At 38.5% G+C, this 24,669-nt stretch overlaps 1 protein-coding gene across 1 annotated transcript in view; it reads left to right on the forward strand.

Moving 5' to 3' along the window:
- Positions 1–24,669, forward strand: part of BicD (Microtubule-associated protein Bicaudal D) — a 91,858-nt gene that overhangs the window by 15,302 nt on the left and 51,887 nt on the right. The window contains exons 3-5 of the mRNA XM_083131272.1: positions 3,926–4,150; positions 11,553–11,690; positions 21,153–21,252. Coding sequence (XP_082987398.1) covers positions 3,926–4,150; positions 11,553–11,690; positions 21,153–21,252 — 463 coding nt within the window. The remainder of the gene's footprint in view (positions 1–3,925; positions 4,151–11,552; positions 11,691–21,152; positions 21,253–24,669) is intronic.

A 24,669-nucleotide genomic window follows, 5' to 3' on the forward strand; every position in this document is an offset into this window, starting at 1 on the left:
GGACGACCATATGTGTTGGATGACGAGACCCTGAAAGCAGCCATCGAGGAGGACAGTGGTGTAACGTGTGATGAACTTGCAGAAAGGTTCCATGTTTCCGCTGAAACAGTCAGTGCAAGTGCAGACCTGCATGGGATCGGGAAGTCATACAAGTTAAGCAAGTGGGTACCCCACAGATTGTCGGCAGCCAACAACGAACAACGGGTGACATCCTGTTTGTTCTTGCTCACTCGGCACCTGAACATACCCATATTTGATCGCTTGCTCACTGGTGACGAAAAGTGGGTCCTCTATGACACTTCCAAGCGTACCAGACATTGGTTGTCGCCACGTGACCCTGTTCCTCACACCTCAAGACCACCTCCGCACCCACGAAAGGCAAGTGGTGCATTACGAGCTCCTTCCACCTGGTCATGCTGACCTCTACTCTCAGCAGTTGCATAGGGTGCACCGTGGATTGCGGCAGAAGGAGCCGTCATTGGTGAATCGCAAGGGTGTTCTGTTCCTGAACGACAATGCCAAGCCACATGTGGCAAAGACGACCCGGGAGACCATTCAGCAACTTGGCTGGGAGACACTGTGCCATCCACGATATTCACCAGACCATGCATCAACAGATTACCACCTGTTTCATTCCCTCGACAACCACCTCCGTTAGAGATCCTTCGCAAGTGAGGGAGACCTGCAGAATGCACTCACGGACTTCTTTGCATCCAAACTTGTCAAGTTTTATCACCAGGGTATTGTGCAGCTGCAGGAACATTGGCAAAAGGTGTTGGATGCTGATGGAGATTACTTCGAAACGTAAGGGTCCACTGTATTGCTCTTTGTTTATCACTGATCTAGATTGGCAAGAACTTTTTCGGTTACCTTGTAAATATTCACTTCCTTGAAAGTAGACTTTCAAGTTATTATGATTATTTTGTAAAAAGCACTATATTTTCATTGTGAAAATATTTTATAAATTAAATTAACCCCTTAAGTGCGGAGGGCTTATATATATGCCCTCCGCATTGTGCTGCTGTTTATATATATACGCCTTATGCTTGTTTCAACTATATTCGATTTACTGTGGTGTATATATAATCACACAGTAGTTTGGTGAGATAGTTCTAGTTGTAGTAGAAACAAAAAATAGTAGCAAGAGAGGAAAAATACAAAACTAATTTTTCTTTCTTTTTGTCTTTTTTTCCTCTCTTGCTACTATTTTTTGTTTCTACTACAACTAGAACTATCTCACCAAACTACTGTGTGACTATATATATACCACAGTAAATCAAATATAGTTGAAACAAACACAAATCGTATATATACACACCTTCTGCACTACAGCAGCACAATGCGGAGGGTGTATACTGAATTTGACGAAAAACCTACATTTTCCAGCAGCGACTTGTTAAACAAATTCTACACTTATCCCTTAGACGACCGAGCGTGTTTTCCTGGTAAACGCACAAACGACCAAGGCATTTTCAGCGGGAATTTTAAATTTCCGCATGCTTTTATATAAAATTTTATATCTCTGCAACTAAGAATGCTGGAATTAGAAATTATATCTCGTTTTGTTCAGTACAGATGTGGCTATAAGCTTATGACATAAAAACCAGATTTTCCATTATCGGGTAGGAGGAGAAGAAGGAAAACTTTTTTTTTTATGAAATTTGAAAATTGGCATTCCCCCATGCAGCGATGTCACCACATAAATGTGCGGAAAGATTAATTTAGTGCGTTCATTCTTTTGGTAAAAGTAACATTACAAATCCCAGAACTGAGAAAATAACGATAATAAAATGAAAAGAAAAAATGGAATGAGATTTTAGGAGGCTGTCCCTCCCCAAATATAACCCAAATAAAATTAAACCTGTACTGATTGTTTATCACATACCTCAAGACTCATGCAGAATGAAAAACATGTATATCCGAACACAAACAGAGTCAGAGTATGTCCCAAAAGTCGGATACTACACGCAAACAAAACGACAAACGGTCGTTAGTGTAAATACCTGTTGTTCCCTATAGGGGACAAACGGTTGTATAAGGGTTAAGGGGTTAAATAAGGAATTAATGAAATTCAGAATTATTGAGAGTTAATTGAGAAGAACATAATAGTTATTTTTAACTTTTAGCAGACATTTGGTACATATTTGGACTACTAACTGTAACCTTGTTCACATGGCTAGCCCATATATACAGTGGGGACCTCGATTTTATTGATTTTTACCACCAGTAAACCAACTTTTTGCATATATGTATACAGTGTGTCCCAAGATGATTATCGGTGTTTCATAGTCGTTTAATTTCCCTTATATGTGTAGTACAAGGGCAAAGCTTATATGTGTAGTACAAGGGCAAAGCTTATATGTGTGGTACAAGGACAAAGCTTATATGGGACATGGCACACATCCATCTAGCAGTCTAATTCTTCCTAAACACTGGTCAGCATGTCTGGAGTGATAGATTGAACAGCTGCAACAATCCTGTTTTTCAAGTCTGGCAAGGCAGCAGGTAGCGGTGGTACACTTTATCTTTCACATAGCCCAACAAGAAGAACAAAGAACCACACCTTGCAAATTCAATGACACAAAAGGACTTCTACACGGGATTTGCCATCTTGTAATACACCTACGCCACTGTGGCTGATGGGAAAGAAGTGATAAGCACCTAGGGTAGCAAACTTCTACAGCCATTCTTATTGTACATGTACGATATAAACGTTCACCTTCGTCTGTTGCAATATACCAACTCCTTGAAACCCCGATATTCATTTTTGGGACATGCTATGCTATGTGTGTGTGTGTATGTAGAAATTGTCAAACTTCTGTTTTTGTTTTACTGGCATGCCTGCATTGAAGTTTCATTCTAATTTCCTATTATATCTAATTAATATACAATATATATGTATACACAATAAATAAGAATTGTTGCTGTAAAGGAGGTCAAACTTTGAAAATATACCACTGACTATGGTGATCCAAGTTTGTTATACTGAGATTATCTGCATTTTATATTTAATGGGGAAAAAGGATTGCATTTGTGCAAAACTCCTCGCCTATCCTTGGCCCCTTATTTCTTCAGCTTCATTTTCTTCCTTAAAACTGGCTACACCGACTGTAGCAGACTGTAGCAATTACAGTTATCTTAGAATGCCCCCTCCACCCCCCAGAAGTAACGTACCTGAAAAAATATTGCAATTTTTGGAAGATTATTTCTCATTCAAATTGTGTTTTATAATCGTAAGGCTTAAAATACCGGGTGTTTCATAAATAATTGAGTGGTTGCAAAAATTTATTGCAAGTAAAGTATTGAACTTAATGAAATTGGTCCAGAATGAACGGGGAACTCAGTTTTTTGTACACCTACAAATGTTCAATGTGTGCACCACGGGTGACGTGACACACATGGACATGATAGTCTAGTTCTTGCCACACTTGCATCGACATGGCCTGTTTCGATACCACGTGGCATCTTTGATGAAACCCCACAAAAATAATTCACATGGTGTAAGGTCCGGTGATCTTTGGGACCAAACACTGAATGATGTTGGTGATTTGAGTGTCACCTAGTGGCAGGGATATGAACTCCCAGCTTAACAAAACATACACACACAAACTGTTTTCATTCCATGATCATTCTGGAGTGGTTTCATTAACATAAGTTTAGTAGTTTAGTTGCAATAAATTTTTGTAACCCGTCTATTATTTATGAAACACCCAGTATATCCGAATGAGGGAAAGAAAAAGGGAGAGATAGAGAAAGAGAGAGACAGGGGGAAGGGGTGAAAGATTGCTGTTTTTAGAAATGTATGCACTTTATCATAGTAATTTTGAAGGTTTTCTACATTTGTGCCTTTTATTGTTTTTATTACATATTTATATTTTCATGTCAGTTCTTGAAATTTTCTCATGAAGTTGATTTGTCTTTTCAGCTCCGCCAAGAACTGGAACGTGTTGTTAATGAAAGGGATAGGATGAACCAGGAGAATTCAGACATGGGCAAGGATAAAGAAGAGGCTGAATTGGAGAGAAAAAACATGAGATCTGAATTGCGGGAAGTGAAGTTTAGAGAGACACGACTGCTCTCAGATTACTCTGAGTTGGAAGAGGAAAATATTAGCCTTCAGAAGCAAGTGTCTGTTCTCCGATCTTCACAGGTAATTATTTTTTGCATGCTATATGATAACTTACAGCTTGAATATAACAGCACATTCCTTGTTTTTACAAAAAGTGGCATTTCACAAACTTCTTGTTCACGTAATGTTTCATCTAGCGCTGAATCGATAGCGATGCTGATGTATCGGAATCTGCCAATACCAGTGGTATTGGTATATGAAAGTATCGGTTGGAATTCATCTGCCGATATCAGCCGATACTTTTCCGGCATTTTGGTTTTCACTGAATCTGCAAAAATGTTGCGTGACTCTTTCGCAGAGTCTAATTATCCTGGAAATTAGCAAATTCAAACTTTCTTTTTATTTTGTACCAATTTTGCATGAAAAACTATATTTTGCAATTACATAACATCTATTTTCATATTCTGATGCAATTCTTGAATATTCTAAAGCAAATTTCTTGGTAGTTTGATGCATATAATTGCAGAAGAATATTTACACACCAATATTGATCAGTATTTTGAACAAATTTTTAATTATTGCAAAACGGGGAAGAATCTGATACCCCTAGAACAGTGTTTTGACTCCTCATAAGAAATGCATTTAAAAATTCCTAATTATTTTGTAATGGAAACTTTAGATTTTTTTTGTGTTTTTGTATTATAATCAAACAGTTTATGTGGTTTGTAATACATTTTCATTACAATTTATAATAATCAACAACCTAATATTCCATGACTGCTTCTTGACTGGACATGTTCGGAGATGTCCTTCCCAGTCCAAGAACACTGCCTAAATGATGACGTACATGTAAACTGTGACAAGTGGGAACATCCTCAAGACAGGAACCGCAACCTGATGCTGATATTGCAGCAAGTATAAATGAAACTTTACAGGAGTCAAATTGACTCCTCCCACTGTCCTAGGGGTGTAACATGAAATTTCACAGAAAAAATTACATTTTGTAGATTTCAATAGACCATTTTAAAACAGACCAAGAATTATGAAAAGTCACAAAGTTTCGAGTAAAAAATAAGAAAAACTGGATAGTTGGTAAAGAAACAGTGAAGGTAGGGGTTATTTTGACCTCCTCATGCTGTTGTAGTGTTAGACACATGTCTTGTGAAAAGAAGGAATGTTATACATAGAAATTTCAGTGAAAAATGCAGACTCGACTAGGACTCAAACCTGGATCTCTGTCATACCATGCCATTGCTCTACCAACTGAACTACCGAGGCAGTCCTAGTTTTGCTTAATATTTCAGGTGAAACCTGTCATGTGGGAAAATGGTGTGAATGAAATAAAAAAAAGAGGAAATGGTGGTGACTTATTTAAAAGTGATTCAAACCATAGTAAAATTTGTAAATGCATAACTGTAACAACGGATTTTTGTGTAGTGAGATTCGTCTGCTATGTATTCACTACTGTTCATAAATGAAGATGAGAAAAAGCCCAGTCAAGAGACCAAGAAATAGATAGGCTTCTGTAAACATGAGACAAGATCGTGGCTTTGGTATAACATGAAATATTTGTTAACCATTTTTACTTTACTATGCTGTTTCTTCAGCTAAAGCAAATGGATATCTACCCGAGTATTTATATATGTTATATATTTTGCTTATACAAACTACACGGGTGACCTTCGTTGAAGAACCCAAATGTCAACTTCACTTCCACGTTGTACACCCCGGAAACTGCAATATTGCAGGCCAAAGAGCCTTTGGCACCTGGACCTATTCGTGTTTAAATTTATCCGATATGCCATCTGGTGGGATTTTCTGGAACTACTCTATGTAGGATACTATGTTGTGTAGAAGTTGTTCCAAGCATGGGATATGTTAGAAAGAGTAGCGTCTACTGTTCAGTTTTTTGCTCTAAATCATTTTGTGGGTTAGGACAAGTAAAAAGTTTACATGTGTTTCCACCCCAAGGAATCAACAAAATGAAATTTGTAAATAAATCAAGGAAAACAGAATTGATTGACAGAAGATTGGCATGGGGGATATCATTGAAATGCTGAAAGGAAATTACAAAGAATGCAATAGTCTGTTCACTTTATTTCCCGAAAGATGATTCTATTACCATGAAAGCAAAGTTTTAAATTGTTCTTTATCAATAAAACTTCTTTTTTTGTCGAAAACTATAAATAATGTATGAAATTTGGAGCAGGTGCAATTCGATTAAGTGCGAAGATGAAAATAATTTAAGAATTAATCTTGTAATCATAAAGGTAACCAGAGAAAGAAAATCGACATGCTAATGTTGCTGTTTCATTTAGTAAGTCCTTTTTCAGTGAAGATAATTCGATGAAATTGTGAATTCTATTATTATTATCTTGTGTTGTTATTAAACCAGCCTGCCTCTATGAGGGAAGAACTGCAAGGGTATGTTTACATTTTCTCCTGCACAAGCTTTGCAAATACAGGTGAATTGCTTTGTATTCAAATCTTTTCCAAGAGGCCCAGGTACAACTGAGGGGCAGATGAAACAACACTGCTTTGCAGAACAAGTGCGTATACATTAGTTTCATCTCCGTGTTATTTTTGCCTATCATAAATAAATGCTTCGTTCTCAGCATAGCTTCACCTTCGTTATAGTTCCTGGAATTCACATCGCATTCTCAATAAAAATATTGCGTAATTTAAACGTTTCTTCCATACCAGCCACGACAACACGCTGCTATTACGTACTACTACTGAATGTAAACAAAGATATATCCTACGTAGAACGGCCATATTGGAAGCGACACTAGCGCTCAGGTGGTAATTTTAATCGTGAATAGCCACTGCAATCCTCTGTAGAGCCTGTGTTGTGTTGTCCATATGCTTGCATGTCCCTTCATCCATATCACCATTCATCATCTTCGCGGTTAGCCAAAATGGCAGAAAAGTGAAGAAAAACAAATCGGTATACAAATTACAAAGTGAATTCATAGTGACCATTTTAAGCTTATCTGCTTGCATGCACAGTATATTCAGAATAGAGTTTTTGTTTTTTGAGTGCTCATAGTTAGTGGGGTAGCCAGAAATAGGAGTGTGGAGGCAGAAGGAAGGAAGTATTTTCTCTAGTGAAACGTTATTTATAAAGTTCTTGTTGCCTGCCAGAAACTGACGAGTTGACTGAGGGTTTTTTGTTCTTTGCCCTTTTCGGATACTGTCACCGCTTGTATTGTTGAAATAGTATGTCAAACAGAAAAATGCTATTAGGAAAAAGTTTGTGCAGTGATGTGTGTATGTTGTTTGTACTAGGTTATCTGAGACTAGGCAGATACTTGCCTTTGAGACTGAAACATTCATTTACAACTTGAGATGAGATTGAGGGACTGCCAAGTCTCTTAAATGTCAAGGTCCTTTCAACATCCACCAATTATGAAAATAACGATGAAGTTGAAATTATAAACGTAGCGATAAAGATTCGAAACACAACCCTGGGAATAATCGGGATATACAAAGCACCCAATATATCCTACACAAAATTATCACGTTTAGAAACCGCAATCTCTGAAGTTTTCCCGCGTGTTGACAAATTGCTTATTTTAGGAGATACAAACGTAGACTTTCTTTCGCCACACAAACCGGAGACAAAATACTTTCGATCAATTCTTAATTCTGTCGGCCTTACGCAAATCATCAATAAACCGACTAGAATAACGGAAAATAGCGAATCACTCCTGGATGTCGTAATAACAGATGACCCTGCCATTGTACGTTCATCAAATGTAACCGTACCTATCGGAAACTCAGATCACTGCATGGTAAGTGTCACCCTTGCCATTGAAAAACCGAAAAGAGAAAAACATTATGTCACATACCGTAATTTCTCAAATTTCAATAAGGAGAAATTTGATGATGATGCTGCAAAAATTGATTGGGCACAAATTAACAGCTACGACAACATCGAAGATAAGGTACAGTATACATCTACCAATATTATCCACCTTTTTGACAAACATGCACCTCTCCACACTAAACCGGTTAAGCATAAAAGTGTTCCGTGGATATCCGAAAACACGAAATTACTCATGAAACTCCGCGACAGAGCTTTATTAAAATATAAACGCGAAAAGACAAACAACAACTGGGAACATTACAAGGAACTAAGAAACTTTACAACTACGGTGCAACGACAAGAGAAAAAAGCATTCTTTAACCATCACCTACGATCTAATGAAAACAACAAAGACCTGTGGAGCAAACTCAAGGCGTGGGGAGTGTATAGTAAAACTACTAATAATGAAATACCCTCTGATATACGAGACGTAGATAAAATAAACGAACATTTTTCAAACATTTGTCGTGAGGCCGACTGCTCGAAATCAGCCTTAAATAAAACCAGTAATTTTTTTAACTCCAAACAATTTAATGAAAGTGCAAAACAATTTCATCTTAAAGAAATCAGTGAATATGACACAATTAAAGCAGTAAATAATATACGATCCAATGCCTCTGGCAATGATGGAATAACAATAAAAATGCTCAAACTATCACTTCCGTTTATCTTAAGTCACCTGACACATATAATAAATTTCTCCTTTCGGACTGGACAATATCAAATCAGCTGGAAAACAGCGCACGTGATCCCTCTACCTAAGAAAAAAGTAACATCGTCCTTAAATGATCTTCGTCCTATAAGTCTACTACCCACCCTTTCCAAGATCACCGAAAAAATTGTTTACAATCAAGTCAGAAATCATGTGAACAGCCTCAATCTCCTTCCGAAATGCCAATCGGGCTTCCGCCCTGCTCACAGCACGGCGACGGCGTTGCTAAAAGTCACGGATGATATATTTCGCTCAATGGACAAGGGTATGACAGTTGCTCTGGTTTCACTGGATCTGACAAAGGCTTTTGACAAGGTTCATCTCGACCTACTCTTAAGCAAGTTGAAATATTATAATTTTTCACACCCCGCACTCAAATGGTTCAGATCGTACTTGACAAACAGGCAACAGAACGTGTTCCTAAAAACTGCCACGCCCTCTCTCTCGAACACGCTTCCGCTAGAAACTGGCGTTCCGCAAGGATCAATTCTAGCTCCTCTCCTATATACAATCTTCACAGCAGATTTAGAAACCAACATAGAGCATAGTACCGTACACTTTTATGCAGATGACACCCAAATTCAAATCCCATTTCCTCCAAAATCACCAGATTATGCAATAGCATTACTTAACAAAGATTTGGCAGCCATAAATACCTGGTGTAATGCAAATGGTCTGAAAATAAATCCTCAAAAGTCTGTTTTCACCGTCATGGGTTCCAAGAATAGCCTCGCAATGATGAACCCGAATAATCCACGCGTCAAAATAGAGACATCCGAAATTCCACATTCAAAAAGTATAAAGAATTTAGGAGTTATGTTAGACGAACACTTGAACTGGGACCTTCACGTTCAAGAGCAAACTAAGAAAGCCTACGCAGCACTAAGATCCCTCTATAAATTTAATGAATACTTAAATACAAATACTAAAATGAAACTTGTGCAAACACTGATTCTCCCTCTTCTAGACTACTGTGATATAGTATACGGTGCAAACTTGTCTGTTCGAAATAAGGTCAAAATTCAAAAAGTTCAAAATTCGTGTTGACGCTTCGTATATAGCATTAAAAAATTCGATCATATTCTTCCAACCCTGAACGAGAACAAAATGCTAAACATGAACAGACGTCGCAGACTTCATTTCTGTTGCTTTATACAGAATCTTTTGCATAAAAAAAATTCCCGAAAATTTATTCGAGAAACTAAAAACCAGAAGAGAAATACACAACTACAAAACAAGAGGAACAGCGAAACTTTGAACTCTTCAAACACTCACTGGAAATTTTCAAATCGTCTTTTACACTTTCAGCGGCAAAAACATGGAATGAACTTCCGCCCTCCATTACCTCCCTCCCCAGTCCTAACAAATTTAAGAATAACCTAAAGAATTTTCTCTTAGATGAACAATATCTCTGTTCAAGCTCCCACGAGTAACACTACACAATACAGTTTAGATTACATACGAGCCTCGCCAATCCAATCCAATGCTTGACAAATCTACAACTATATTGTAATATTTACGTATGCGTTGTTCTATCGTATCTCACAAAACTACCATAATCATGTACATCAATCTCAACATCCGTGCGTGAATGTCCAGCTCAGAAATGTTTAGTATGTGTGTTTTAATGTGTGTGTGTGTGTGTGTGTGTGCGTGAATGTGTTTTTTTTCTCTCTTTCTTTTCTACGTGTTGTCTTGATTTTTTTTTTAATCTCATCTTTGTTCTTTCCTTGTAACCATTTTTTATTGTATTTTCTTCTCTTTTTTATGATTTTGTTTATGTACACTAGGTAAATGTCAAACGGGGTTAGGTGGGAGAACAGCCACAGGCTGAACCTCGCCCTTTAATAAAGAAAATTTGAATTGAATTGAATTGAATGTCATCTCGTATTGAATCTCGATACCATCCCTACACTTGGGCACTCGCTGGTAACCAGAAAGTTCTATAAAAGATCAATATCACTCTTTTTGGTTTATTCACCTTCCAAATTCACCTCCATGATGGATACTGTACTTTACAGTCATCCCCTTGTAATCAAGGGGTTCTGGAGGCACAGTAGGCCAGTCCAAATTAGCCTTTCTGTGCAACAATAGCTTGCCCTCATAAATGACCTTGTACATAACTTATTGCGGTTAAGAAATAGTGTCCATTGCTTAAAACTTCAATTGAAACATCAAATTGAAAGATTTAGATGACAGTATTGTAGATGTTGTCAATGTTTATTTTAGATATCAATGTGTGAACTCAATATCGATATTCAGTGAAAAATCTGTATCTCTCAGCGCTACTTTCGGGTTAACAAGTGTATTACTTATAACTAACTGTAGCTATCTGGCTACATGTGACTTGATCTTTATATACTGATATAGTAAGAATACCCAAGAGACAATAATTAGGGAATTGAGGCTTACCCTCTAAAACAGGAGCCGCAAGGTGCCCCTCAGTGTCTCAATGAACCAGGACTCAAGAGACCTGTTCCCATTAGTATTTATTCTAGCTTTGACCTTGTCTCTATCTACAATCCAGCTGAGAGAGCTCACAACCTTGTGGCTATTTTTGTGACTGTCCATTCTGGGGGAGAGAGTTGGCCTTGCTGGCCATGGCGAAACCTTATGGTCAGTAGATCTCGATACTTTATTGCCAGGGTTAATTCCAGAATATTCACGGCCAAGGTTCTGGCCTCGTTTACATACTTCCTGTAGGTTACCTTGTCGGAAACCTTGCCCTTGATAGCATAGAGGGAAAGGAAGGGCCTTGACTGAATCACTCATGCCGAGGATGAGATGAGCGTGTGTGACATACTTCCTGAATCTGTTCATATTTCCTTGTTTAGGCAACGTACCATTATGTAATGCACAGAAACGGCTTGTTTCAATGCCCATTGAGATTATTTGTTTTTCAGGTTGAATTTGAAGGTGCCAAACATGAAATCCGTCGATTACAAGAAGATGTTGAGCTATTAAACCAGCAAGTTGAAGAACTGACCAACCTGAAGAAAATAGCTGAGAAACAGATGGAGGAAGCTCTGGAGTCTCTTCAGGTAAGTGTTTCTCTCTCACACTACCAAGGTATTTTCCAACATGATCCACCAAGAGGGTGGTCATTCAGGCTGTCTACCAGTTTGGAAATCCTAGAAAAGTCAAGGAATTTATTTTTCTGGATAAGTCTTGGAAATGTGAGTGTTTACTGTGTTTGTGGAAGAAATCAACATTTCTGTTGTAATGCACTAAAAGCAGGATTTTGAACAGAGAAAAACAGAAGCAAGAAATTTTAAATGTGTTGTGGACAAACTATAGTTCTGTTTGATATACTGAGTATGAATGGTAGTTACAGTAGAAACTGTATATCAAATACCAGGGTAAAACATGTCTGGAAAACTGGGAAATGTCCGAGAATTTGACTTGTCAGGGAAATATCAGAAATTTTGCAGATCGTCTGGAATTTACGTGCATTTTGGAGTCTGCAAGAGAAAAAGTTCTTGTGATTCCACTCCCAAAACAGATTCAGTTTGGAAACTTGTTTCTTTCGTTCTTATGATTCTCAAGTCTTGTGCAAAATTATAGTTCCTTCGAATTTATGTAATAAATTTTCACTATTATAATAATAGATATTAGAAAGAACATGAAAGTAAAACTTGCAGTCCAATATGACAATATGATCATAATTCTCGGAAAGCTTGGTGAAGATGAGGTTATCATCTATTATTTTATAGATCTTAGTCCTGTAGAATTCCTATATGCAACAAAATTTTCTCTAGATGCTGTGTACTTATGAATGTATCCAGAAAAGCAGCATTTTCCATCAGTTTATGAACTTGTACTGTTTTTATATTGTGGAGATATGTTATGGTGAAATAATGTACCTCTGTTACCTTAGCCTGAAGGCTGTAGAGTGACCTCAAGAATAGAACCTTCGGCAAAAAGTCTTGGCGCACCATTCCCTCCTTCCTTTCAACTCAGGCCATAAGGAAGCATATTCCTCTCTACCCCTTCTCTCCATGCGGGAGTAAGGTGCACAGGAGTCGCGGGTCTGCACAGGTTTTTTTTTTTGCTTGTGGTTCCACTATAGATGCATGTGATTACATCCAGTACATTTGGTGCTGATTGTAATTTTACATTTTACTCTTCAAATTTTCCCATGTTCTTGTGTGTAGGATGAAATTTGCTAAAAATAATAAAGTTATGAATTGAATATTCATAATAATTAACAGATTATATATTTAATTGAAAAACGCAAGGTTCAAAAGCAAAAATCATGATGATAAACATGTCTGGAAAAAAATTATTTTTGGACTGGAAAAGCTGGAAATGTCAGGGAATTTCATAATCAAAAAATCGTAGCAACCCTGATTACTCAAGGCAAAGGGGCCATGTTTTGAACTATATCCATGTAGAAATCTGTTAGGCCCTCTTCAGATAAAATCATTTCCTTTAACATTTTTGCTAGCCTAAATGCTACGTAAATGCTTCCAAAAATCGTGTATACTTTTTCCGCGCTTAGAAGGGACTGCACTGTAAACACAAGGGCAAAGGTATTACTCCGCCAGGCTTCAGCGATTGGATGATCGTAAAGCTTCAGCTGCTTCCACCACATGTGAGAGAAAGTTGGCGCAAAAGCAATGTTACAAGCTACGAGAAAACTAAAGTGAGAATCATAGAACTTAAGACCTTCTGTAAACAAAAGCATGTGTACCCTAACAGTGTTGCAAACTTATGGAAAAAATAATCCACATAGCCTACAAGGTGTAAAAACATTCCATTTGTTAACAGATGCGGAATAAGCAGCGTATTACTGAGTGATGACCTGTTGAAAGTTATTGAATGTATGTTTTAAAAAAAAAAGTTAAAAAAATGCACATCTTGCCTGGTGGCCGATTTTCAGACTCATCACCGAAGTTCCCTGGCTCGAATCCCGGCATGTGTGTTATTTGCAAGCGTCCCTTCATCAATTTCATCTAAGGATCACTCATTCTCATCGTCGGGATTAGCCAAAAGTGGAAGAAAAGCAACGCTAAATTAAAAAAATCAAATACAAAATGTACATCTTATCCCCCAGAAGTAAGATGGTTCCGTACCAAAGGATTAATTTTCTCTCATATTTTACTGAAAAAAACCTTGCTAGAAGAATGTGACACATTGAGATAAATTACGTTTTGAAACCGAGGTTTCTTCATTAAATTTATTTGATGTTGGAAAGTGTTATGATTTATTATTATAGATAATGAAAGTAAGCTAATACATATGATTTTATTGACTAAATTAATAATTATGCAGCAAAGACACCAAGGGAAACTAAAAGGGCAACTTAGAGAAGCATAAAAGTGGGGAAAGAAGACTGTAGAATACAGAAATATTTTGAGGCAGTCACATTTTATTGTACGCTACATATAAAATAAAATGCATATTTGGGGGTGAATTTTTAAATATTGTCACATTTTTCTTCTCTCTTGTTGTGAGTTAAATCAACCTCCCTCACCCTACGGCCTGCCCTCCTTCACCCGCAAAAGTATTCCGGGGTGAGAGGATGTCACCATCCGGATGGTGAACACCTCTGGATTATAGATCGACTCCTGCATCCCACCCCATCCCCGGAGGATCGTCACTGACAATGTGAAATCACACTATCATATGCCGACAATCGACATACCACTTCCGTTTCTGTACTTGACTTAGTGAGAAGTATTGTGATTGGCAACAGCCTAATAACGGATTTCTTCCGCATCATGTAGTCCGTTCTATGAAAGTACGCTAATGGAAGAAAAACGTGTAAATTACATTGGATTATACATTTTAAAATATATTTTCATTAAAGGTTTCTGTTTATAATAATAATACGTGATTATTGTATAAATTACAATCGATCACGTGAACAGCAAGAAAATAGCGCCATTTTTAAACATGGCAACTTCCATGCGTGCAAGAAGGTCTCCCGTGTTTTCAGAGTAGTCTTTCGGAAATACAGCCGTTTGAAAAGTGGCAAGAAGCAGGTTGCTCTTAACGTTTATATGACGTTGTGTCGGTGCTATCCTGAGCAAGCAGTGAAGTTGGTGTCCAAGTGTAATTGTGTGTCTGCGTCTTTGTGTTTTCGGTGTGGTGAAAGAAAGGAAAACGACCGGTCAAGTTACGAGTCCCGCGAAGAAAACACGTTGTTGCTCGTATAAACAAGTACACCGATTTTGAGATAAGCGCAATACAATGCGAGGTGCTTTCGTATTCTTTCAATCAAAGAGCCGTCCTGTCCACTGTGGGGAAGATGTTGATAGTGATGATTGATGACGATCTCCACAATTTTAGCAGTCGACGTTAAATCGCCTCTTGTGCCGCGTTGAGTTCCTTTTTGGCAAGCACATTTAACAGACCGTACTCTGACAGGATGATGTCTAGCGCCGAAAATGCCTCAAGTTAAAAAAGGAAGTACTGAATCTAGGTAAGAAAATACATTACTTGCATGAGACGTGCATAAATAATGTGCATATTATCGTCTTATTGTTTTCTAGTGCACGAGAAACCGAGAGAAAGATATACAATCTTTTTTTATTCCCCGGCTTATCTTTGTTTAACTTCTGCTAAAACTGGCGGTATATTTGTTGCACAAAGGATAAAACAATACTCCAAATGTCAACAATGATGGGCAATAATTTGGTGGAAATATAACCAGAAGGCTTGAATTACTGAAACAAATCTCTATCTCTCTCTCTCTCTCTCTCTCTCTCTCTCTCTCTCTCTCTCTCTCTCTCTCTCTCTCTCTCTCTTGTATAACTTTGGCGCTGTCATACTGAGAGAGGAGGGGTGAAGGGGATCTGTGTCAGATAAATTGAACTTTTGGCGTAGAAAAATATGTTCATTCTTGAACAAGAACACGTATTTAATCACTTGTAGAAAATGTATACTTCAATGTGTAGATTATCAGTTAAAATAAGAATACGTTTTTCCATGTTACGTAAAATTAAAGGTTGCGAGTGAGCAGCATATGATGGCCGCACCATTTAGGAACAGCTGGCGCGGAGTGATACGTTACTCAAAGTGAGACGGTTGTTTACAGAAGGTCGGAAGGTTCGTGATTCTTACTTTAGTAACTATTTACAAGATAAGCTGAACTTCTGTACTTAAGAATTTAATTTGAAGATATAAAAGTGTTTTACTTGCCTAAGCAGAGTCAGATAGAAAGTCGATTCCTTCCATAGATTTCTCCCCTTCACTGCTGGTGCTGCCGCTATTGCTATCAGCTGGATTGATAACAAATCAGTCAACAACCGTGTCGCACATGTAATCTGATTCCCAGAAGCGTTCCTCTTCTTTCTCCACATGGCGTATAAACGATTTCCACATTTCAGCAGTTACCAGCCTAATACCATCATGAAGCAAAGTTCTGGCGTCACTCAATTTGAATGTTTTATTGTTCCGAGCAACATGACTCTTTACCTGTCATGGGAAATATTCAGTACCCTGCCTTGTCGTCTGCAGCTCAAAGTTTATAAACGTGGGTTCCTAATGTTTAAATGCCTCGTTGCAGGTTTGTTTACCTCGAAGCAACTGGCTAGTCTCACAGGAACAAGGGTGTCCTTTGAATCTTCCCACTTCCTTAGGTCTGGGGCGAAGAGTGAGAGATTTCTTCCAATAGGTCTTATCATTGTAACTTATGAAAGGTCTGGAATGCTGCAATAAGTCCATCTCCAATATTTGACCATCTGGAGTGTGCAAAATTTATGTTTGCTGCAGCCCCTCTTGAGTCAGAAGAAAGATCGAGAGGTCATAGCGAGACCACACTGGCATTGATTTCGGGGTGCAGATTCAGTAATTCTGGTTTCGTGGGAATGTCGTTGGCAATCTAGAGACACCTGTTTTGTGTCAAGGAGTGGGGACTTGACAAGACCGTAATGGAAAGTCGGTCATAATTATACTAAGGAAAATGCTTTCGTGTAAAGCGGGAGTTACAGCAACTGACTAGGAATTTACCACGTTTTTGGGGGAGGGGGGGTGTGTGTGTGATTATTAGGAGTAATACATATGCTACTAAAATTTACTAATGTTACATATTATTATTGTTATAATTGTATGTTTTTTATTGAAAATAATATTTTATAATCATTAGGTCAATACATAAAAGCTCACCCCTGATAGTTAATTTCTGTTCAGTTTCCCTTCCCATAATTACCTTTAACCTTTTGAGTCCCAAGGCCATTTTTACATGTAACCCCCCTTGGTTCCGAGCAAAATGCAGAGTTTCAATTAAATGAGTATAGCTCGGAGGCTAATTGCACTAGAGAGATGAGTGATATACTGTTGTACGCGGAATGAACCAGAGATTCAGACTATATGAAATTTATGCAAATTCGACATATATGGGGTGGGGGGAGGGGCTAATTCACAAAATTCCAAAATTTCGGGGGGAAAAAATGGGGTTCCCACCTCCTCCCTAAGAAAAAAGTACAAATGTACATGACAGTATCGACATACACATGGAAATGATCGCTGACATGTAAGGAACACAAAAATATTTGCATTATTATCATATGACCAATGTAACGTGAGTTGTACCCCCAAAAGGACTGGTCGGCACGCCACTGATTCAAGCTTCAAAATGCAGCGGTACCTTGAAATGACTTTAGCTCAGAGACTATTTGCCCTGGAGATATGAACAATATACCGTTGTACGCAGAATGAATCACAGATTCAGACGATATATAATTTATGCACATTTGGCATACATATGGAGGGGGAAAGGGGAGAAATCCCCTAAAAATATTTTTTTTTAAAAAGAGGATATGAAAAGTTCAAAATGTACATAGAAATTATCGCTGGCATGTAAGAAACAAGAAAAATATTTGCAACATTGTCATATGACCAATGTAACGCGAGTTAATCCCCTGAAACGAAAGGCTTTTATGCCACTGTCTCAAGCTTCGGAATTGAGCGAGATGCAGAGTTACATTGAAATATTTATAGCTCAGAAACTAAATTCCCTAGAGATATGAAAGATATACCGTTGTACGCAGAATTAATCACAGATTCAGACGATATATAATTTATGCACATTCGGCGTACATATGGAGGCGGAAAGGGGGAGAAATCCCCTGAAAAATACTTTTTTCTTTAAAAAATGGGGTTTCCCCCCGCCCCCCGAAAAAAGGATGTCGAAATGCACAAAATGTAAAATTTAAAATTTGACGTATATATGGACTGGGAAGGGAGGAAACCCCCAAAAAACACGTAGATGACAAAAAAGTCCTTGGAAGTCTGTCACTTCACTCAAAAAATATCCTCGCACTTGGGCACAAAACTACACACCTACGCACAACTTTCATGGACGAAAAGCGCGAACGCAGTGAAAAATGAGAGCCGATTCTTGCAGTTGCTTGACATTTTTAGACAATGCAGGGTAACTTGTGTTGCAACTTGTGGAACACTTGTGCTAAAAAAACAAAGGTTTCCTTCAGCACACTTCGAAATTCTATTCTCACAACGCAGATTCAACAACCAGTCTTCCCCCTTCCCCACCCCCACCCCCTGCTTGCGCCAGCACGAAAAACTTTCATTTTGTCATCGGATACTGATAAACAAGCTTCCTTCGAATGCAGTTACCAGCGGGAGTGAAAAGCATTGCTTTAGAACAACAAAGCCGGTCTTCCTTTGTCGGCAAAAATTTTCCCTTGAAAAGAGACGAAAAAGAGAAGTCCCTTTTCCTGCCTTTTCCCCTCCATTTTCATGAAGAAATAGAAAGATGCAAGAAACATTTCTGTTAAATACATGTGTTAGGAACAATATATAAAAATGAAAAATCGAAATTCTAACCAAAATAGAAAAGTTATAACGTAAAAACTACGACCTTGACACAGAGTCTCGATCGAGATGCTTGTGACCGTGAGGGTTACATTTGTATATCCAGACTGAGATGCTTGGGACCCAAAAGGTTAACATATGAAGTGAATATTAAAAAAAAAAAAAATCACTTTCTTAGGTGAGACTCGTAAGTCTGGTGTTTAGTTGAAACATAATGACTTTCTTACACACATGTTTACATGAATTGTACTACTGAATTGGTGTGGAAAATTCTGGTTCTTGGTCTGCAAAACCTGGAATAGTCGGGGAATTTTGTTTTCACAAAATTGTAGACACCCTGTCACTTTTGCCCACTTTCAATACATGGAGATAATGCTTGGAAAAGAACTGTCCATTCAATAAGCTGGCTTTTTTACGACTGTTACATATGTCTAGCCATGATTTGCATTTGAAAACCTGCATTTTAAATTTAGGATTTTGCACTAGAGATAAATGAAAGGTGTTGGGCAGATTTATTTTAACAATGAAAATTAGCTCTAAACAAGAAGGTACAAAAATACACTTTTCACACTCTGTACATTATTCTTTCTCTCATTTAAACATTTTAGGTGCAGTCGAATTCACAAATGTGATTATTACTTACAGAATGTCAGGAATATGCTGATAGCTCAAGGCATGCATATTTCGTTTTTGACAAACACGAATTGTTAAATAACATATTGTAATGAAACAGGTGATGTGCATTTTCCTACCCTGTTTTGTCACGAAATAATGCCAAGTGGAAAATGTGAAATAGAGTGTTAAACACGAAATTTAGATTTTATTTACGGACTCAACACTTTCTGAAGTCAGAATTATCCTGTGAGTTATGCAATTCACGGAAAATTGATTAATTCTGCTGTAAACATTTGAGAAGAAAAAATTGACCCCTTTATACAAGAATAAACTTAATACTCTGGTAATGACATAAATGTGCTATTAGAAGGGATATGTTTATTTTGTTTCATTATTTTCACATTTTTTAAAACCAAAATGTAATTTTATATTCTGCTTTTTCACTGCTATAACAGCAGAATTTTATTTTATTTACTGCTTTTGAACCTGAAATTGACTTTGTTTTTCTACCGAAATTTTGCTTTATTAAATATGCGCCTCTACTGATAAAAAGTTTTTGCTGATTCTGCTATTACGCAAATTTGATATAAAATTTCAAGTGCTCCTAGAAGATCCTGAATAAGTTATTCCCCTCCTTAATTAATGCATGTAAGAGCCTTACTAAAACGTACTGCTTATTTAACAGTTTTCCTCATAAAACTGATCCATGGTTCGATACCCGGTGGAGATACATAATGGTTCAGATCCCACTTTAAACTGTATGCCCAGTACCGATCTACGCATAGGCTGTGCTGTTGTATTAAAACAAAAACTGAAACTCCCAGAAAACCAAGGTATGTGCCAATCACAAAAAATAACCAAACAGCAGGTTTTTGTAGTAAGTTACAGACTACTTTTGTAGAAATGTTGGATTGTTAAATTATCTGCAATTGCATCTGATACTGATAAAACAACCTTTGGTGCAACAGCCCATTGAGGGCCTAGGCCAATCAACTGACTGCCAGTCTCACTCCCACCTGGGGAGGGTAGGAGGTCATCGAACCAGTTACGGCATGATGTGTGGTCAGCACGACGAACCCCCAGTCATCATTGTAGGTTTCCATTACTGGGTTATGCTACTAATTTGTTGCTCCTCAGTTTCCTCACGATTGTGGGTGGCCACCAGTCCCATACGGAGGCCGAAATCTCAAGAGAAAAGTTGTTAAACTTCCCCGAGGAGACGTGAACCTGCACACATCTTGTAGCCGGAGCCCAAAGCATGACACCCTAGACTGCATGGCCCCGGTGCGTAACACACTGATACCGATAATGAGCCAATTATTCTGTCTCATCCCTATATAATATAGATTAATGAAAACAGAAATAATTGTTGCCAAGTTTCAGATCTCAACCAATTTTTGTATAACATTGAGTATTGTAAAGAAGTTAAACATTGATACCCGTTAATTAAATACATGTATTTTTTTTAAAAATGAAATTATAACTTCACTGGTTTTCACTGCCTCGTGAAGAAGGACCAGCCTGAACATTTGAGCATTAAAGATTAGACACATCACATTATGATGCCAGGATTCTCTGGTTCGAATCCTGGCTTGGGCATGGATGTTTGTTAGTGTCTGAACATCAATTTCATCACATCATCACTCATTCCCATCTTCGCAAATAGCCAAAAGTGGCAGAAAAGCAAAGTAAAATCGGTACTTTAGTATTTTACGGATTACCTAATTTGTCCATGTTACGAGGAATGCCTACGAGCTTAGGTTAGGCCTGTTATGTTAGGTTTCATTACCATAAATACGGCCTAAATAATAATTTTTCATTGTATTTATGCTAATGAGTCCTAACCTAACAGGCCTAACCTAACCTCGTAAGCATTCCTCGTCATGTAGACAAATGAGGTGGTCCGTATAGTACTAAAGTACCATAAAATCAATCAAATCACTCAATCAATATCCCTGCACTTTTATTCAATGTTGTTGGTAACATGCAGCATAAAATTTCTTCAGATTTAATTAACAACTTATGCTTTGGATCAAATAGCAAGTATTCATGATTTTTATGTAATTAGGTGTGTATTGTGTATTAATATTGAGCATATTTTCTTGTAGGCTGAACGTGAAGCAAAGTATGCATTAAAGAAAGACCTTGATGCAAGGATAAACAGTGAATCAATGTTCAATTTAAGCAATTTGGCTTTTAGTATAAGAGGTAAGTGTCCTTTATTTATTTTAACTTTTCATACTCTAATTGTACTGTACTCCAGTTTCACTATTTCATATATGGATTCACTTTATTACAATGCTTGCAATAGAAGAACAATAGTGCTGGAACCTTTCTTCCCATCACTGCACTGGTTAAAACAACAGAAAGACCTGGAAAGGCAGAAAAATATGTTTTGTCAAATTGAGTGGAAAGCATGCTAAGCCAGACTCATGTGTAGTAGTTCAAAGGTACATGTATGTAAATAACCTTTAAGACAACAAATTAAATATGGTGATTTTGACAATTTTGGTACTTGTATCTTCGAACTTGACTGTCCTTATTGCCTGGTATCAAATGTATGAGGTTTTCATACATTAGTTTGTGTCTTTGTGGTCTTATGGAACTAAGTAAATAGGATTTAACGTAATTCCAGTAATTAACTGTGATAAACTTACTTTTCATTTTTCCATGCAAATTTTTCTCTGTCGATTGACTTTGCCACCCATCTGGTGGCTTCGTCAGGCGTGTACTGTCTTGTTGTGGGTGGCGTCGTTCCTTTTTTTCTTTCCCTTGTGCTGGCGTTGGTTGACATGGTACTTTCACTTTGTCGTTCTTGTATGAAGTAGAGCTTCCTTCTTTTACCGTGCATTGGGGTTTTGGTGTTGTACGTGACGGTTCCTGTTCTCATCGTCTGTTTTTGTGGAACAACACGACCTGGATATCCCTGCAGTCTACAGCATCCCAAAAATCCACAAAGCTGGAACCCTCCTCCGTATAATAGTCGCCGGCTTCAAACACCCAGGAAACCGCCTTGCTAAGTGGTTAAAACAAAAGATCAGTGAACACAACCACCGTCTGAAATACTGTGTACAAAACAGCCAGGAAGTAAATGAAATGGTCACTGGATACGTGGGGGCTGACAGAATAAAAATGGCCAGCATAGACGTCCAGGAAATGTACCCATCCATACCAAGAAGCCTTGCCATAAGTGAAACCAGGAAGTGGCTATTAACTAACACAAAAAGCCCGTATGAGAATGAACTAATCATATCCCTCCTGAAGATTTGCATAGAAACCTCTGCCCTACAGTTTGAAGGCCAATACTTCTACCAAGAGGAAGGCCTGGCCATGGGAAACCCCGTATCCGCTATCCTCTCTAACATAGTTATGAACGCAATAGAAACCAATGTCTTGTCCTCACCCCTCCTCTCCAGAATTAGCTACAGGCGGTATGCTGATGACTCCAAGATCAATTACAAGAAGCTGTACGATTATTTAACTTGGCCCACCCAAGCATCCACTTCATACCAGAGGAAGAAAAGGACAGCACACTAAACTACCTGGATCTCGCCATAAGCAGGAAAAATGGCAAATTCAAGACCAATATATATAGAAAACCCGATTCCGGAATGCAATATATCCACAATCTCTCTGGTCACATTGCACGGCAGAAAAATAACATTTGGATCAACTTCTTCCAGAGGACCATCAACCTTACCTCGGAACCTGAAGACCTGCAAACCGAATTCGAACATATCATCTCTCTTGCTATCAGCAATGGGTACAACCGACAGGAACTCCTCCACCTCCTGGACACTACCAAAAGAAAAATGAACCAGCCACGCCACCAGAAAGAAAAGAAGAAAGAGAAATGGGTCTGCCTACCCCGACATCCTGACCTATCCAAGAAAATTAAAAAAAGGTCTAACCAGGCACAGTTTCAAGATTGCAAACCAACTCCCTCCTTCCATAGCCTCCAACCTAACCAATTTCAAAAGGTATTACACCAACCCAAATGCAAGAAGTGGCTTTGTGATCACCTGCACATGTGGAAGCAAGTATGTAGGTATGACAAAGTGCCGATTTGATGATAGGCTCAAAGAGCCTGATGCTGACCACCGACTTGGGAGAAGATAAACAGGTTTTTCCTGCTACCTCATTGACGAAAACCATAACATAGACTCAACCAAAATAGTCATGCAAGCAAAATCCACAAAATCCACTTGAAAAGAAACATATGCAATAGTGACCATGCCCACCGACCTCATCACTAACCCTGGGGCCCTCAATAAAACTTGGCTTCATGCTATCAGGAATATGCACTCCCATCCAACCTGCCCCACTCCCGCGACAAGAAACGAAGCACGGACCTCAAACGTTCGCAAAAAAGCCCGCCTGCGCATGCGAGCAAGCGCTTTTCCACGAAAACGGACGACGAGAACGAGAACCGTCACGTGCAGCGCCAAAACCCCGATGCGCGGTAAAAGAAGGAAGCTCTATGCCCAAACGAGAATGACAGAAATTCCAATAACGACCCCTTCGAAATAACGACCCCTTTCCCGGAAACTGTGAAAGGTCGTATCGAGAGTTGACTGTACTGCAAAAATACAACATTCTTGTGCTTTAGCCTTAAAAAAATAATTGTATCAGATTTACACATGTAACATGCATTCAAGTTCTCAGGTTTTGTTTTTTTCCGCTTCCTTCATATACCACTTACACAACAGAGATGAAACTTCATTCACTTCTCAACATAGTCTCCCTCATGGCCGCCACAAATGCTTCTTTAGGGGTCTGCTTGACCCACTGGAAAATTGCTGATGCAATAGCAACACGAGAGGAAAATGTGCAGCCTCGGAGAAAGTCCTTCAGCGTTGAGAAAAGCCAAGAATCGCTAGGTCCAAGGTCAGGCGAGTAAGGAGCATGAGTAATCACCTCAATGTTGTTGTTACCATTGCATCTCTGAAGCTTTGCTGCCCGATGAGCAGGAGCATTGTCTTGTTGAAAAAGCACAAGTGGACCTCTCTCTCTCGCAGTTTTTCTGCAAAGGTTGGAAGATACTTCGTCGCAAGAACCGTTTCGGGGGAGCAGCAGTCACCATAGGATTATTCCTTTGCTATCCAAAAAGATGGCTACGATCATTTTGTCGGCACTGGCGATAACCCGGAATTTCTTCGGGGGCAGTGAGTGTGTGTGCTTCTATTGCTTTGATTGTCGTTTGGTTACGGGATTGAAAAACGGTATCCATGTTTCATCCATCGTCACAATTTGTGGAATGAAAGCACCATTCATGCCATCATCACGTGCCAAGAGTGACTGACACATTGCCACACGTGATGCTTTGTGCTTGTCTGTTAGCATGCAGGGAACCCATCTGAAGGAAACCTTTCGCATTTTGAAGTCATCATGAAGAATGGTGTGCACAGAGTCTATGGAAATGCCGCATTTGGAGGTAATGTCTTCCATTGTCAATCGGCAGTCATCCATGACCAATTGCTCCACATGGGCAATCATGTTCTCAGACCGGCTGGTGCGTGCCCGAAGCTACTTCGGTTTGGTTGCACATGACATTCTGCCTTGTCTGACTTTCTGCACCCATGAATGCACGTTTTTCACATCCATGACACCATCACCACATGTCTC

This window comes from Lepisma saccharinum, chromosome 1 (assembly GCF_977018435.1).
Source record: "Lepisma saccharinum chromosome 1, izLepSacc3.1, whole genome shotgun sequence".
Taxonomy (NCBI): domain Eukaryota; kingdom Metazoa; phylum Arthropoda; class Insecta; order Zygentoma; family Lepismatidae; genus Lepisma; species Lepisma saccharinum.